General features: G+C 37.2%; 1 protein-coding gene across 1 annotated transcript; it reads left to right on the forward strand.

The window, feature by feature from the left end:
* Positions 1-1,189: 1,189 nt before the first annotated feature.
* TfIIA-S (general transcription factor IIA subunit 2) lies at positions 1,190-1,848 on the forward strand. Its single transcript, XM_090370940.1, has one exon. It carries the CDS (start codon positions 1,244-1,246, stop codon positions 1,577-1,579), a length of 336 nt encoding a protein of 111 aa, XP_090227066.1. The 5' UTR covers positions 1,190-1,243; the 3' UTR covers positions 1,580-1,848.
* Positions 1,849-17,949: the final 16,101 nt, after the last annotated feature.

Genomic DNA, 17,949 nt, shown 5'->3' on the forward strand with positions numbered 1-17,949 from the left:
AGCCTAGTGGTCAAGCGCGAGAGAGCAGTAAGGCACGCGTTTGAATGGATCATTGTTCAAGCTCACATGACAGCTTTTACCGTTAATGACTGTATTCCTTGTCGAAATAATTAATTGTAAAACCTAGTGGTCTTGTCAGACTATAAACGGAACATTATTATTATGCTGATTCAAATATAGGCCTCTTTTGAAAACTGCCACAGTACTGATAGATTGTTCAGGATACCACAACAGACAGCTGCATGCTTGGTTTCAACGATGACAAAAATATTTTGTTGAAATACTTTCTTTCATGACGAGAAAAAAATTTTGAAGTTTCTTTATCCACACTCTAACCAGTTAGCTAGTGTCAAATGAAAGTTGTATCGCTTCCAAACTCAGAAATCTCTCCCTCAAAAATCTAATCATAGATAATGTAATTGATCCACGGCATATACTGACGCCTTATTAACTTAATTGCCTCGGAAATAATTCTAAAACATTTGATCTCAAACTGCACAATTGCGGCAAGTGATCCGGTATTCAATGCCACTGCGTAAGAGAGGGACGATGGGTGACTTTGGAGTCAATTCTAGCTCAGAGGAAGCCAGACGCAACGAGGTTTCTAGAGTAAAAGCTGACCTCACCAATTGTAGATACCCAGCCCATGTGTTAGTCAAGTGCTTACTACAGGCACATGAGCTTCCATCTCAGCCGCCTATGGTCAGAATCCCTGAATATATCCAGCTGTCACAAAGTTTTAAATCGCAACAGGGGTACAAGGCTACACCCAATTTTGGAGTCAGTAGTTTTTAAGCACGGCAAACGCTGGCAGCAAAATTGGGAGAGCGCGTACATGAACGCGAGAGTGTTCAGTCATTTACTACGCCAGATCATCTGAGCACGCACAGCCTATTTAGTTTAGTTAATTCCATTCCTAAAGTTTTATGTTATTTTTGCATTTCTGTATGTATGTACCTTTCTTGCTGAGGAAAGGGTTCGTTACCCCGAAAGCTTCTTCGTAGTATTAAAAACTTATTACATTTATTTTTGTTAGCACTGGCTCTACTGTATTTTCTTCTTCTATTTATGTTTTTATTATCCAAATAATCTGTATTTTCAAATCTGAAAATTTAACAAATTCTTTCTATGTTAAATAAAAAATAAACAATAGGAAGAGGGCGCTGCCGACTCAACATTGTGTCTTCCGGTACAGTGACGGAGGTTAGTTGGAGAGGCTTAAATATTGGTGGTAAGTGCGAAGATGAGCTATCAGTTGTATCGGAATACTACGTTGGGTCATACTCTTCAAGAAAGTTTGGACGAGTTAATCCAGTGTGGACAAATAACTCCTCAGTTAGCGCTCAAAGTACTATTGCAGTTTGATAAAGCAATAAATAATGCCCTTGCTAACCGGGTGAAGACAAGGCTTACGTTTAAAGCTGGTCACTTAAACACATATAGATTCTGCGATAATGTGTGGACTTTTGTTTTAAAAGATGTAGAATTTCGTGAGGTTCAAGAACTTGTAAAAGTTGAAAAAGTGAAAATTGTAGCCTGTGATGGAAAAGGCACGACAACAAAAGACGAGAAGGAATGATGATAACCATTATAAAACTAGAATCGAGCAATCAGGTTAAAGTGAAAAGTACAGCACTTTTGTTGGACAGTTAAGTAAGACATTTAGGTTTTGTTTGTTACTTTGTAAGGCTGAGATGAGGAAGGGTAACTTTGGAGTATGTGTATATAATGAAGACTATTTGATGTCATTATTTACATATTGCTTGTCATGTGGCAATTTTAATCGTTGTTTGTATGCCAAGATATATTTGGTTTGATTATGGATTAAAATAAGAAAAATAATTTTAATCTGTTTTAGTCTTACATGCGCATTCTCTCATGTAGAGAAAGCGTGCATAATGTAACAGTAAAACAGTCAGTTATATACGTATTAACAATTATATATACTTATTACATAGCCAAAATAAATTTCAAAACAGTTTTTTTTTTTAATACTTATGAAAATTATTCACGCATCGCAATTTGGTCATTTTGGGACCCCTTAGTTATCACATTTCTGTAGACATAAATAGTGCTGCACATTTCAATTATAGGCACTGTGGTATGACATTGAAAATTTTTTGTGGTTCTTACATTTACTGCTTAAAAATTTAATGCCTTTTTTTTTGTGTATTATCTAAATCAAATACTTATGCATATTAAAGGGCATAAAATAATATTAATTATTTTATGCCCTTTTGGTTTCCATATTATAAGCAGCACTTGTGCTATGACTCCTTAAATTTATTGATTTGTTTTCATTGTATTAGTTTGAGTTATTGAATTAGATGCATGGACCACTGCTTGAGTTATATTGAAGTGAATGCTTGAATTTTATACATGTACTGTTATTCACTCCAAAATGTAATAACATTTTGGAGTGAATGTGTACTATAATGAAATAATCAAGAAGATAGAAACCAAATTTATATTGGTATCATGAATAAACCATAGAAGTGAATACTGCAGCAGGTTCACAGCAGTCACATTAAAAAGGAATGGCTGCTTTTTTTTTTTTCTTTTTTTTTTTTTCTTTTTTTTTTTTTTTTTCTTTCTGACCTGTATTAAGATGTTATTGTATGATCAAGGGTTTTTCAAATGAAAGACTTACAAGAATTTATATTAAGAGAATTTTGTAACTGAAGAAGAGTTGAAATACTGATCTGATGGCTGTACAGTTGAGAGTAATTTAAGCACTGTTTACAGTAGATTGTATGCAATTAATATTACTGCTCAGCCATTCAGTAATGTATTAAATGTAATAGCAATAATAAATAATGTAAAGTATTAATTTCTTGTTAAACGAAGATTTTAAAAAAAGCTGGCTAAGTCTAATTATGACTTATAATTTAGATTACAGACACATACAACATACTACTTTTACAATTAAATGAAAATATTATTTATTGAGTATTTCCACAGACTACTTTTTTTTTTTCAGTATTTTTAGATACATTAATCTAATATATAAGCCATTGAAATTTTCATTTCATTTCCTGACATTTTTAGCCAGATAGTTAATTTAATATAACTAATTTTTAAATAAAAAAAAATAAAAATTCTGTATTATGTAAGTTCTTGAGTGTATGTATACGACATTCCACAGAACTTCTCTTTTACAAAGAGAAAAGCTTTGGAATGTACTTCAGCATGCATTTCTCTTTGTAAAACAGGAAAAGAAAATTAATATATATATAATAGTACTCTGCATTGTGGACTAAGAATTGAATGCAAAATTTTGAGTAACTACAAAGTTTAAACTAAAATGATATGTTCTGGGACTCTTCTGGTTCAACTTGCACCAAGATACACTCAAATTAGCACAATTATTATTAGCCATATGGTTGAAGGAAGCCTAAGGCTTATGCTGCATCAGCCAAAAAAAAAAAAAAAAAAAATTCTGTATTACCCTGAGAGAGAGAGAGAGAGAGAGAGAGAGAGAGAGAGAGAGAGAGAGAGAGAGAGAGAGAGAGAACGAACAAGAGTCAGAAGTAGAAGGGAATTGCCAAGAGAGAGAAAATGATCATATCCAACTGAGGACCCTGGGTGTGCCAAGCCCATACTCACCAAATGTGAGCCCCTGGGGTGTTACAATTGCTAGGTGGCAGATGACTCATCAACTGGTGCAATAACACCACTTTGCTTATTGTAGGCTTGAAGTAGTTGAACTCTGTTTAGTCTTGTGAGACCCAATCTTCCTTACATTTGGAGGATACAGTTAAATCGGTGTTTTCAGGCTGGCCACTAGATAGTCCACGGGACTGAACCTATTGGTAACTCTCTAGGAAGCTTCTGGATCAGCTGGTGTATAATCTCACTGCCTCTACTGTGCCAGATAGTGACTGGAGAGAGTCCAAATAGTGTGTGCGCAGGAGGCACTTGAGGCCACGTTATGTCAACGTCAAGAAGCTGAGTACATTCTTGCCATGTGTATGCCAACAAGAATTACATTACTTCATAGAGCATGTCCCCCCCCCCTCCAAATTTTGTTACTACTGAAATAGATCACGAATTGTCAAACTTATAGAACAATCTTATCTGCAAGATCTGAACCTCTGAAACACTTCTCGTTCATTTCATAAATATACATGGTCTCATTTCCAATCTCAGTGATGTCCATTTCCACATATGGTCTTTCAATATCCCATGTACTGTTTCTGACAGAACCCCAATTATCAGTCAATTCAACTGATAATTGGGATTCTCAGTTGTCCACAAATTATTTGCTGTATGATTCCTTTCACTTTAAAGATGATACGTGTATACGTCTGCTGTGATATTTACCGTCAGAGACTTAGTAATTTGGAATCTCCTATTTTTGATCTTCTTTGGCTTAAAATCTCTCTACCACATTCTGTCATTCATCTGTTGCCTCTATCGTTCTCGCAACTCCACTAATCATTTGAAACTCTTTGACATTCCTCTCTTTGAAATGTGACTCTCCGATCCAACTTTCCTAACAGTGATGTGATTTTTCTTGGTGATTTTAATGTTCACAACTCCAACTGGCTTCCGTTTTCTAGTCACATGGACACAGCTGGTTGAGATGCTCAGCCTTTTATAATTACTAATGACCTCACACAGATTGTTCATTTACCTACCAGAATACTAGGCAAACCTAACCACACAGCCAACAAGCTTGATCTTTTTCTAATAAACAACCCTTCCAAGCACACATTCGAGGTGAGTGGTCTTCTAAGTACTTGAGAACATCAAGTTGTGATCTGAACTCCAGTCGAGCCTTTCTCTCATGGCCATTCTCAACATCATGTTGTTTGGCATTACAAGAATGCAAAATGAGATGATCTCAAACATTTCTTTTCCTTGGTTGGATTACTGTTTCAAATCTTCTCTTGTCAACGGTTACTCAGATGGTGTTAGTGAAATTATTCTTGTAGAGATGAAATTCTTTATTCCACGCTCCTTCTTAAAATCTCATCCTTTATCTAAACCTAGGTTTTCCAATAAGTGTGTTAAGGCTGTTCAAGATAAGAATGTTGCATATCACAATTGGCTTGTATCCAAATCTCCAGCTTCATTTTCCTGCCTACACCAAAGCTTGCAACAATTGTTATTAAATTATTAATCAGTCCAAACTACATTTCAAACAGGCCAAGAGTAGAAAACTTGCTCCTTGTCTAAGTGGTAGTTGAGCATTCTGATCTCTTGCCAAAGCTATTGGCCACAACTTTTGCCTATCAGTGTTCCCACCTCTGTCAAAACCAGATGGTTCGGTTGCCACTTCAGTCAAAGATATAGCTGACCTGATAGCATCCTATATTTCTTCTTAACTCATGTATTGATGATCTTGGTAAACCATCTCCTACCATTCCCAGTACACTTCATTCAATGCCTCCTTGCATCAAAAGGATGTCAGAAGGATTTTGAACAATTTTGATGCTAAGAAAGCTTTAGGTCCTGATGATATTTCTCCACTTTTTCTTAAAACGTATGCTCCTGAGCTTATTCCTATTTTGTATTGCCTTTTTACACTTTCTTATTCCACTGGTGTTTTCCCTTCTGCTTGGAAATTTTCTCATATCCAGCCAGTTCCTAAAAAGATGAAAAATCCCTCCCAACCAAATATCATGCCATTGCATTTACTTCTGCTCTTTCAAAAGTAAGTAATGGAGAAATAAATTAACCACCAACCCTTAAACTATCTAAAAACCTTCCATCTGATCAATGATTGCCAATATGGATTCCATCAGTGTCAATCCACTAGTGATATTCTGGCTTGTTACCCATATATGGACAAATTTAGTGGAAAAGTTTGGTGAAACTCAAGCCCTTGACATTTCAAATGTTTTTGATCATGTTTGGCATAAAGGTCTTCTAAATAAGCTTCCATCTTACGGTTTGCCAACTCATTTTTGTAATTGGACATCTAGTTTTCTCTCTGATCACTCACTGTGGATGATGGTCGATGGCTATCTTCTGCCGTCTCCACTAATGCTGGTGTTCCCCAAGGTTTGATTCTTTCTCCCAATCTTTTCCTCTTGTATATTAATGACCTTCTTCCATTGACTGGAAATCCTATCCATAGTTTTGCTGATGGTAGCACATTGCATGCCACCTTCCAGTTTGAGAAATGTTTGCACAAACAGCTCTTCAACTTCTCGAATATCCACTACCAATTGCTTAAATGCTGATCTCCAGATAATTCTCCACTGGGGCAAAGATAACTTGGTTGATTTCAATCTTTCTAAAACTCAGTCCTATCTTATATCTTGCAAAAAGGATTCTTCTGCTTATCGTCACTGACATTCTGATTTCTATGCAAGATCATGTATCTCTATTGCAGATTACCCTGACTCCAATCTCTCTTGTGCATAAGCACATTACAAATATTGCCTCCTCTGCATCTAAAAAAACTGGGTTTTCTCTTTTGCTCTGTGTTACATTTCTTCCAAATAGCTGTTCTCTCTAAACAAATCACAAATCTGTCGTACTGTGGAATATTGTTTCCATATATGGGGGAAAACCCCGAAAATCTGTCTCATAGACATTGTTTCTGCTGCATGCCTTTTCTGTATATACTTCCATGGGCACTGTTCTTCTGAATTTGCTTCTATAATTTCCCCCCCCTTCCAAACCAGTCTGAATGTGTGCCTCAACCAGTCAGCATCCTTTTACTCTCCAACTTAAAACTTACAGAACCAACTGTTCTTCCTCATTTATTTATTCAACTTCCATTTTCTGGAACAACCTACCTTCATTTACTGAAAATTGTATCTACAGAAATTCAAGTCTAACGTTAACAAGTGTCTCTTTCACCTTCAATCCGTGCACAGTACTAGGTACTACTAGTTTTAATACCTCTTTTGCTCGGGGTTATCATTTAAAAAAAAAAAAAAAAAAAAAAAAAAGCCATTTTCCCACCATGTGGAAAAGGCCTGGGTTTCAAATATCTCAAGGTAGGAGTAGTTTGTTGTACAAATTTGGCAATATTTCTTGGGTAAAGATGCATGGCTTTTGGCCTTTAATACATTGAATTTCTTCATCTGCAAAGTAGGCAGGCCATCCAATGAATACATATATTATTTACAAACTACAATGTGATAGTATCTCATGGCCTTTGGGAAGTAATGAAACAGTGATAATGTGATATGTACCTTAACATTCACCAGTATATCAACAGTGGTGCTGTAATGCATGCTGATGTTCATGTTATGTTAAAAATATGTATATGTTTTTAATTTTTAGAACTTAAAAGTTTCTAAACCTTAAGTTTATTTTTTCCTAAAGAGTGACATGTAACCATATTAACAAGATTACATCCAAAAGAACCCCCCCCCCCCAAAAAAAAAGTCCTCATATAAATTTCTCTACAGTGGTTCTTGTGGAAATGTTCAAAAGTGCATAAGAATACTTTCACTCATCCTCTAATAAACAGAGTATTAGAATTCTTTTGAAATCTTATGTGAAAAACTTGGGAATTCTAATGAAATTTAAAGTTAGTAACATGCTTAATAACTCCGTGTTAAAAGCAAAAGTATTATTTTATTATTAACTACAGAAATTGGATAAAATTTTCTGTAATAATAATTGCATTTAATTATAATGTAATTGTTATTATAAAGATTGCATAATTGTATAGTTTAATTCTTTTAGCATGGAGTTGTTTTACTTGAGTTTGGAATAATAGTAATTTTCCTGCAGTAATTTTATTTTAATTTATTTTTTTCTTACAAAATTCTTCCAGGATATAATTTTTTTTTGAATATTTACAGTCAGTAAATCTTGTTTCATTCTTTAAGTAATAAATGAATGAATGAAAGAAAGATACTTTTCTTATTCAGTATAAGACACAGGGAACTAACAGAAGTTTGCTGGTGACACTAAGTTGAGCATAGTGGTTAATGAGAGTAATCAGGGTAATATAATTCAAGAGGATCTAGATGAATTCAGCAGATAGACTAGAAAATGGCAATTGAGATTTAACAGTGATTGTGTTTAGCCATGATTATGAGAACATTCTTGGACTTGGTGGAGATCCCCACAGACTGGAGATGTGATAATGTATCCCCAATTCACAAAGGGAGCTCAAAGGCTGATGCCAGTAATTACAGACCTGTTAGTTTAACTTCTGTTCTGGGGAAAATAGTGGAATCACTGTTTAAAGAAGCACTGCAGGATCATCTAGACAAGATCGCAGTTCAGATACAGCATGAGTTTGTTAACGGGAAGTCTTGTCTGACCAATTTGATTGGATACTATGATGTGGTCACAAAGGAACTGGATGCAAAAAATAATTTTGATATCAATATAAAGATTTAACATATCATTATATGATATCAAAATATAATTTTGATATCCAAGTATCTATATCTTATACTTGTATTGGGAAAGCTTTTGATACTGTTGCACATGGAGGACTACTGTACAAATTGGAGCAGTATGGCATTAAGGGCAAGTTGCTGCTGTGGATAAAGGTATGGTTGAATAGGAGAAGACAGTTGTAATCGATGGACACTGCTTTTCGTGGACTAATGTTATTAGTTGAGTCCCCCAGGGTTCTGTGTTGGGAATGTTGTAGTTGTTTTCTGTATTTATCAATGATATTGATGAAGGTATATCAGGCTTAATGTCCAAGTTTGCAGATGATATGAAGGTTGGCAGGGTTTTTAATGACAGTACACTATTGCAACAGGATCTAGAAAAGATGAGCTGAGAGGTGGCAACTGAAGTTTAACATTGACAAGTGGAAAGTACTGCATATGGATAGCAGCAACCCCAGAATAATGTTACCAACTGTGCAGTACTATACTCAGAGAAGTGGAGAATGAAAAAGACCTGGAGATAATTGTACAGTCAAATATGAAGTTTTCTTAGCAGTGCAGACAGGCTACAAGAAGTGCTTAATCTGAGTAAGAGAAAGAATCTCTATCAGCATTGAGCTTGCTCAAACCATTGAGCCTTAAACACCTCAATCAGATCAGTTCACAGGTGCCTAGTCTCCAGATGCGATTTGCAGAACTGAGGCCTTTCTTGGTAAGAGCACTCCATTGTTCCCCCTCACAGGTTTCATTGCCTTTCTCTGTACTTGTTCCAGCAGTTCTACATCCTTCCTAAAATGAGCCCTTCAGACCTAACTAGTCTTCTTGACATGGAGACTATTTAGAAGTGATCTGATTGAGATGTTTAAGGCTTTCAATGCTGATGGTATTCTTCCTCTTGCTCAGATTACGCACTTCTGTGGGCATAAATTCAAATTGAGGAGGAAAGACAGTTGCAGAATAGCTGTGTGGAAATTTTTATACACAGATTCCAATGCTTCTGGTGCTTCTGGAAGCATTCCTGATAAGCTTCTTTTGGAATTACTGTTCCTGTCTTGTTCTGAATAAATTCCTCAGTACTTGAAAATCGGTGACCATTCAAAAGAGCTTTAAGTTTTGGCAACAAAAAAAAAAAAAAAAAAAAAAATCACGGAGCTAAATCCAGTATGGTGGATTACAATGATAGGCGTACTCTGGAAAAAACCCCAAATGAAAATGCTGAATTTGCAGAGGTGAAACTCACTTTCTGGCCATTTTTTCTTAACAGTGCCCTGTAAGTTGAAAAATATAAGCATCTTCACATTGATTGAGATTGTCTTAGTTTTTTGGGGTCTTGAAGTAGACTTGGATCCTCCATTGGGAGGATTGGACATTTGTTTCTGGGTCATAACCATACACCCACAATCTCACCTGTGATGATGAAGAGTGTGAATCAGCAGTAGCACATTGAAGATCCAGTTATGTGAGATCTCTCTCTCTGCTTCTCTGTGAGTATAGTGAAGTTGAGGCACAAGTTTGGGTGAAAGGCATTGCATTGCTGAAGATTGTGTTAAATTGACATGTCCCATATGAAATACCAATTTCACTAACAACCTCACAGATAATTAAACATTGATTACAAGTGATTGAATCATTGGTTTGTGAAATTGAGCAGCCAGAGCAACGATAATCTTTGATGGACAAAGTTGGACCCCCTCTTTAAACTTTGTGAACCACTAAAAGTACAAGTATTGGTATTGGTATGATTATTTCTGGCACAAGGGCTACTTAGGCCATATTGCACGTATAAACAAGATGAGGATTACACGGTGTCTGTAAAAACAGTTAGAACCAATTATACAGATGTATCTGTTTTAAGAAGCAAAAAAATTCCGGGAGATTTGCATCATTACCTATGAGCTGTCGGAGTGTCAAAGGTTCTTGAAGATTTTGGAGGTTACTGAATGAGGCTTTTCAGGCATCAGTGTATAAGGTACATTCAATGAGAATGTGCTTTATTGTGAGAACAGAGTGCAGTGCGTACACTGCGGAGGATCGTTTCCTGTAAGAAGAAAAATATGTGTGAGCTGACTGTGCCCGATTCGTGCTCTAGCCAGGATGACTTCTTCCTTTCTGTTTACACAAAAACTGGAAGCCCATAACTGTGGTTCAGGTTTTATTTCACAGAGCTTGTTATTCGGCTGAGATTGCCACAGAAGTGTCCATTGTTCCTTACATGTATTTCTTATATGGGATCTGTAGTCCATATATGGAACATAGTAATCTGGCGACGCTATGTTGGATGAATGTTTGGCTGCATAGTCTACTTTTTCATTCCCTGATATCCCAGTGTGACCTGGGATCCAGCAAAAGATGACTACTTGCTGGTGATCATGGATATGCATCAGATGAGATTTTATAGCTTTTATTAAGGGATGCATTGCTGAGGAAGAATTTTGCAAGGCTAAGATTGAACTTTGTGAGTCAGTATATATTACACTTTTTTGGATGGACAAGTGAAGAATGTTTTCTAAGGCAAGCTTGATAGCACACAATTCAACTGTATAACTGCTGCATTCGGTGAGAAGTGAAGCAGAGATAGTGTTAAAGGGAAAGACAGCTGCAGCACCGACTCTACTATCAGACTTGGATCCATCAGTGTATATTTGCGTAAAATTTGGGTAATTTTGTGTGAGCAGTATGCGGTTGCTGTATATTGGTATTTGCGAGCGAATGTTTTCCCCAGTTTAGGAAATAGCTGTCACAGGATGGTTTAATAAAAGACCATGGAGGATCTGAACTGTTCATATCATGGAGGATTTTGTCCAGATGTATATTCCAAGTTTGTGATAATTCCTGTAATCTAATGCCAGAATTGCTCTAGGTTTATTTCTGTAGTACATTGTGAACTGTGGATCATTAAGTATTGGCCAATTGGGGTGAGAAGGCATACTTTGAATTTTGGCTGCATAGTTCAGAAGTAACATCTTTCTCCTGAGGCTGAGTGGAGGTTCATGGGCTTCGATATAAAGACTTTGCACTGGCGATGTTCTGTAAGCACCTACGGCAATCCTTAGGGCAGAATGTTGAATAGGGACAAGACGTGCTAGCACGCTTTCCCTAGCGGAATCATATACCGGGGCGCCATAATCGAGGCGAGATCTGATTAGGGCTCTGTACAAGTGGAGTAAGGTGTACCGATCTGCACCCCACGATGTAGAAGAGATAATTCTTAATAAGTTCATTTTTTTCTGGCAAGCAGTCTTTAGATGTGTGATATATTCTGAGAAGTTCAGTTTATTATCAAAAATCAGACCAAGGAGACGAGTACTTGACTTTGACTGTGGGATGGCAGTGGATACAGCTGCTAGAATCTGTTTTGTAATATGATCGGCAACTGTGTCAATCGGATGAGATTTGATGATCTGATTGTCGAAGTATACGTTAGTGGTATACTTTGCCCAGTCTGCCTTGGAAAATTTCCATTTTTGTGAGTTTCTGAAGGTATGCAGTGTGACGTTTCAATTTTACATATTATAGGGTAGTGGTCACTGTTGAGTGGATCATCCAGAGATGTCCACTGGATACTAGGGAAAAGGATTGGAGAGCAGATAGAGAGATCTATTGAAGAGACTGTTCCTATTGGGAGGTGGAGGTAAGTTGGTGAACCAGTATTTAATATGGTTAAATTTCGTCTTTCAATAAGCATTTCAATGATTTTTCCTCGTCCGTCTGTATTGGAAGAACCCCACAATGGATGGTGTCCATTGAAGTCACCCAATAAGCAGAAAGGGGTTGGCAATTGCTGAATGAGATCTTCAAGTTCATGTATGGTACAAGGGCGACTGGGTGGCAGGTAGCTTGAAGCAAGTGTTAGGGTAACGCCAATGGCTATTCGTGTTGCAACAATTTCAACAGTGGTTTGCAATTGAATGCGTTTGCAGGGTACTCTTCCATCTATAAGTATCACTACCCCTCCATGAGCATTATTAGTAGCAGGTCTGTCTTGCCGAAAGAGTGTAATTTTTTATCGAAGTAGACACCTGAGGTGTTAAATATGTCTCTTGTAAACAGATTCCAATTGGTTTATAACGCTTAATTATCTCGTGGATGTCGTCGATATTGCTGCGAAAGCCTCTACAGTTCCATTGGATGATGTTTTTCATTGTTTGGATTTAAATGAAGAAGCTGTGTCTGTCTGCTTTTTGGAAATCTGTTTCTGTCGGTCAATTTTTATTTTGTCTCTCTTTGAAAATATTGGTCTGGCCTCTATTACATCTTCTGGATGAATGTCCAGAATGGTTTCCATTTCTTCATGAGAGCAAGTCTCATTTGTGTCCATGAAAAGAGATTCAGCATGCTGCTTGTTACCGGGATCAGAGTTTTCTGTTTGAGTAGATCTTACAGGAATTGTAAGAGTAACAGGATTTATCGTGACTGGTGTGTTATTAGATCTATTAGAAGTCTGTTGCTTTGAGGACTGAGGTACATTGGAGAGTAAAGTTCGAGCCCATTCAGAAATAGAGATGCTTGGCAGGATATTGATGTATCTGTTTGAACTGATATTGAGTGAAATTTTTGAGCAGCGTTGGCATATGTATGTTTTGGCATCGGTATTAGTTGCTGTAATTGTTTTCTGGCTTCGGAAAATGAGACTTTCTTTTCTATCTTGTATTTTTGGATTTTCTTCTCATATTTCCACTGATCACATGTTTTTGAGAAGGCTGGGTGATTGCCTTTACAATTAGGGCAAAGTGAGGACTGCGATTTACAATCGGCTTGGGCATGTTCCTTCAATCCACAGTTAGGGCATACTGCATCACCTCTACAGACAGTTTGGGAATGTCCAAATTTTTGACATTTATAACACCTTAGCGGGTTTGGGATATACGGGCGAATGCACCCGGCTTTTACTGATGATGGAAGGTTGGGTGAGCTAAATGTCAGTATGATACTGCGAGTTGGAATAAGTTCGCCATCTTTCTTTATCATAATTCTCTTCACTTGTATGACCTTCTGATCCTGCAATTCGTTGACAATTTCCTCTTCTGAGACATTCATTAGGTCCCATTCTGAGATAACACCCTTGGAGGTGTTGCGTGTGGTGACACCTTAACAGGGATTCCATTGAATGTTGTGAGCTTGAAAAGGTACTCTGAATGTTTAGAGCTTGTAGTCTCAACCAACAGATCGCCAGATTTGAGATGGCGCACCATTTTGGGGGAACCTGCTACATTTTCCAGACACTTTTGTATGAGGAATGGCGATAGATTGCCTAGGGCTTGGTTCTTCGTTAAGGAATGCAGGATCAGGAAACTCTGATGTTCTATTAGGGAATCATCCTTCTTCAGTCTCTTTCGGTTGGTTTTGTCATCATTAGGTTGATGCAAATCCTTTGAATTTGGATTTGCTGTCTGAATCGGGGGGAAGTTTTCAAAGTCCATGTTTTGCTCCTTTTGGCCCTGGGGTTTGCTTTACCACCCAGGTTTCCGGCCCCGCCACGGGGAGGCAGGAGCAGTGCCACAAGGTGACCAAGCGGCTGAGTTAGGAAGTTAGTATTAATATAAAAAGAAACAGAAAGGTGGTTTTCCTTCCTGGGCCTTTGCCTACTTCTTGTAGCGCGAAAGAGCTACTTTGATCGAGAAATCAAGAAAAACGGTTGTTGAAACAAAAAATAGAATCTATTCGCTGAAAATCTCTTTAGAAAAAACGCTTTTACAGATGCACTAGAATCGCATGGCCACGGAACGTTGAGCATATATGAATATTACAATTTTCTCTCTTTTTTTTTTTTTTTTTTGTCTTATTACTTCAAATTTAAAGTTGGTATGTGAAAATCAGCCTGTGTAACCATTTAGCCTACAAAGGTAACTCCTTTTTTTAAAGGGATGCATGTATGCCACTTTTTTTTTTTTTATTTTATTTTTTATTTTGGAGTAACTGAAACACCACTAGCAAAATCTAATGTTAGCCTGTTTGGTACAACTCTGTGGTATACTTAGGGTAACAGTACATTTGTTCAGTGTCATGCCTGATTATGCTTGTTTTAATGATAGCTTTTTTGACCAACAGATGGCAATGCCCATTCTAACTTCTGGAACAAACTATACCTTTTTTTTTTTTTTTTTGAGGGGAGGAATTATACTCCCACAAACCTTAGAAAAATTAACTCATTATTTTCTTAAAATTCGTAGGCGCCTCCGTAGCCAGGTGGGAAGGAGCAGCAGTGCGTAGCACACGCTTCTTGATTAGACCGGGGTTCGAACCCGTCACCACCAAATACGGAGGATGCGGAAAGGTCAAGGAATGACCACCGCATATCCCGGAGCAATATGGCCTTAGTTGCTAATGCTCCTAAAAAAAAAAAAAATAATAATAATAATCTTAAAATTCTTGAACAAGTGTGAAGAATTTCAAAATAATGAGTAGGCAGGATGATTAGGTCTGGAAGACAGACGTTACATTATACACCGTGCATCAAAAATCAACACGGAGTGGAGTTTTTTTTTTTTTTTTTGTAAAATGTTTTTGTTTAGAGTCTGACATGACCAAGTCAGATTTTTTTTTTTTTTTTTTTGATTTGGTAGTTGTTGGCGCATCGGCTTCTGTGGCCATATTGCACCTCCCAAGGTTTTTGCAGTACTTTGATCCAAGCCCGAGGCGGGAATCGAACCCGCGACCTTTGGGTTGCCGGGCAGGTACTTTACCCACTCGGCTAGCCCGGTCGGCTGACCAAGTCAGAGAATTTTACAATAAAAATCACAAATAGAAGTCACTGGTTGTATTTAACAGTCATGCAAGTTTGAGCCATTGTCCACTCAAAGAGCATGTGCTGATGTACTTTCACTCCCGACCACTAGGCTACATCAGGCATGTAATATTCTTTGTATATATTTTAAATCATTGATCCCCTGATTACTGCTAGTAAAACAAATATTATTTCATAAAGTTTCAAGTTTTAAAATATAGTATAAAGGATTAGCTTATTGTGAAAACCTTCTACACATCTGCTTTCAAGAGGAAAAATAATTTACATTGAGTGAAAAAAAAAAAGGCCACTATCTGAGAAAAAGGTATTAATGGTATATAATGTCTGAGATAAATAGTTTTGGGCATAAATGAAGGTTCAGTCGGCTTTCTGAACTGTTCAGTCCTGGTTAGCTTGGAGAGCTGATATCTGTTTGTATGGGGGGGACAGATTTGCATAGATATGAAGTCGTGCTGATTTCAATAAGACATGAGTGAATATAGAATACAGTCAGAGTTACCAAACTTTTAGGGATGGTGTGAAAGTCTGGTTGCCGAGTTCATGATTTGGCAGCATGAACTACTTGTAAGTAGGAGAATTTTTGAAATCAGGAAGTCTGAATGGAAGCTACCTCCTGTTAAGTTGCAAAAATTAAAACGTACCGAATGATGGTATTTTTTGAAATTTATTTAGATGGTTTCTCCTAGATGGGAAGGACATCTGTCTGACTTTGTGGAGACTTTTCTGGCTATGTCTCATTGGAATGATTGAATGTAATCATCTTGTACCATTTAAAGTGGTATCTGGTGCCATAGTTTTGCTGATCCCTAGGCTATAGTAACAGCTAATCCAACATGAGATAAGTTGGGCATTGTTCAGTCTCCACTAGCAAAATTAAGTGTTCCTAATGAAAATTTGGATTTTTTGTCGTGTGTGTGTGTGTGTGTGTGTGAGAGAGAGAGAGAGAGAGGATTTAAACCACATCGGTTGCAATGTTCACATCAGAACAAACTTTGCCTTAACCATAAGTTGCATTGGTATCAAATTATTTTGAAACAAATAGTTACTCTAAGAGTTGAGATAATACTAAGGTAGCCTGTTTTGGGACTCATCCCTCCCCCCACCAGATAACAATAAGCCTCAAAACAAGCCATTACAATGTCTCCTTTTAAATAAATGGCATATACTGGTAATGCTCTTTGTTTGACAGTAGTTCAAAACCAAGGCATCTCATGTTTATGATCATTACAGTTTAAATCCTGTCATCTGCAAAACATGAAAGGACAAGAAATTTCTACTTTTCTTTATTTTAAAAAAGGATAAAATATTATTAGCTATTATACAATTTTGTAGGTATTTGTAATTCTGCTATACATAACAAAGGAATGTGCAAGATGTGACAATAAAGTTCCTGGACTGGTGCAATAAAAAGAACACAAAATGAAAAGGCTCAAAATTGGTTTTATTTTTATTCAAAGTAATCACCACCCGATTGAATGCAGTTATTACACCATTCTAAAAATTTCTGAAAAGTGTCAGCAAAGGCTTCCAAAGAGGTGATGTTCAGTTTGGCATTTACTTTTTTCTTATGTCCTCATCCTGAAATTGCTTTCCTTTCAAGGCAGTTTTCACCTTGGGAAAGAGGAAGAGGTCAGCTAGTGCTAGATTGGAAGAACAGAATGAATGGTTGATGTGTGCAATGCCATGTTTCATCAAAAACATCTTCACAACAAGTGCAAAATGGGCAGGGGCCATTTTTGTGCAGCAAGAACTAGCTGCCTTTCAAAATTGTGGCCTCACCCAGGAACTGGGCTTTGATAGTCTTTGAAGAACCTACAGCACTGTCTGTCTCTCTCTCTCTCTCTCCTTCAGATACAAATTCCTTGTGAATCACACTGTTTGTCAAGAAACATGATCTGCATCATGTTGCTGCTGGACTTCTGTAAATAAAACTTTTTGGGTCTTGGTTAGGATTTCAAAGTTCACTGCATGCTCTGCCGCTTCATCTCAGAGTTGCACTTAAACACCCAATGCTCATCTCCAGTGTCAAAAAGGCAAGAAAATTAGGATTATCTTGACAAGTCTGGATAAACTCTTCGAATGACGACGTGCTTTGTTGCTTTTGCTCATCTATGAGGCACAAATTTTGCCAAGACCTTCCTTTTCTCTGTCTTCTTGCTGAATTTGATAAATCATCTCCTTATTCATATCCAAATCCTCAGCCATCATTCTGAGGGTCAAACAAAATTTCTTGCCACAATTTCGCCAACTTTTGCAACTCTGTCCTCGTTTCAAGAGATTGCAGTCTTTGAACTGCTTATACCATTCAAATATGCTGGTATGACTTAAATGTTTCATCACCACCAATGCTTTTTGACGTTTTCTGTTATAGATTTTCCTAGTTTAAAGCAAAATTTGATATTTGTATGTTTCTGTTGTAGATTTTCCTAGTTTAAAGCAAAATTTGATATTCGTCTGTTGCTCCATTGCAAAATTGTGTCATGGAATGTTACCACTACTGACAAAACTGGTTGTTACTTGCAATCTGTCCCACCATTTGTTGGAGGAAGTTTGAACTACAACATACCACTTCCATTTATTTTCAAACTCGTTGAACATGATACCTCAGTTCGGAAACTTTATTTCCACACCTCATATACACTGGACCATGCATCATCAAAGTTGGAGAACTGGAAAACAATTGCCTGGTCCAGTGAGTTAGTTTTAAGTTGCTTCACAAAGTCATGTAGTTTCGATATTTTCAGACCAGTGGGGAGGTTATGACATGCAGTGCAATTTTGTTGATACTTGACATCTGTGGACCAGTGCCTGAAGTGAAGCCCACTTAATCATCACAGGGTGGATTGATGGAGAATAATCCCCCCCCCCAAAAAAGTAATTTTC

This window comes from Mastigoproctus giganteus, chromosome 3 (genome assembly GCF_048544385.1).
Source record: "Mastigoproctus giganteus isolate SK-2022 chromosome 3, ASM4854438v1, whole genome shotgun sequence".
In the NCBI taxonomy this organism is placed as follows: Eukaryota; Metazoa; Arthropoda; class Arachnida; order Uropygi; family Thelyphonidae; genus Mastigoproctus; species Mastigoproctus giganteus.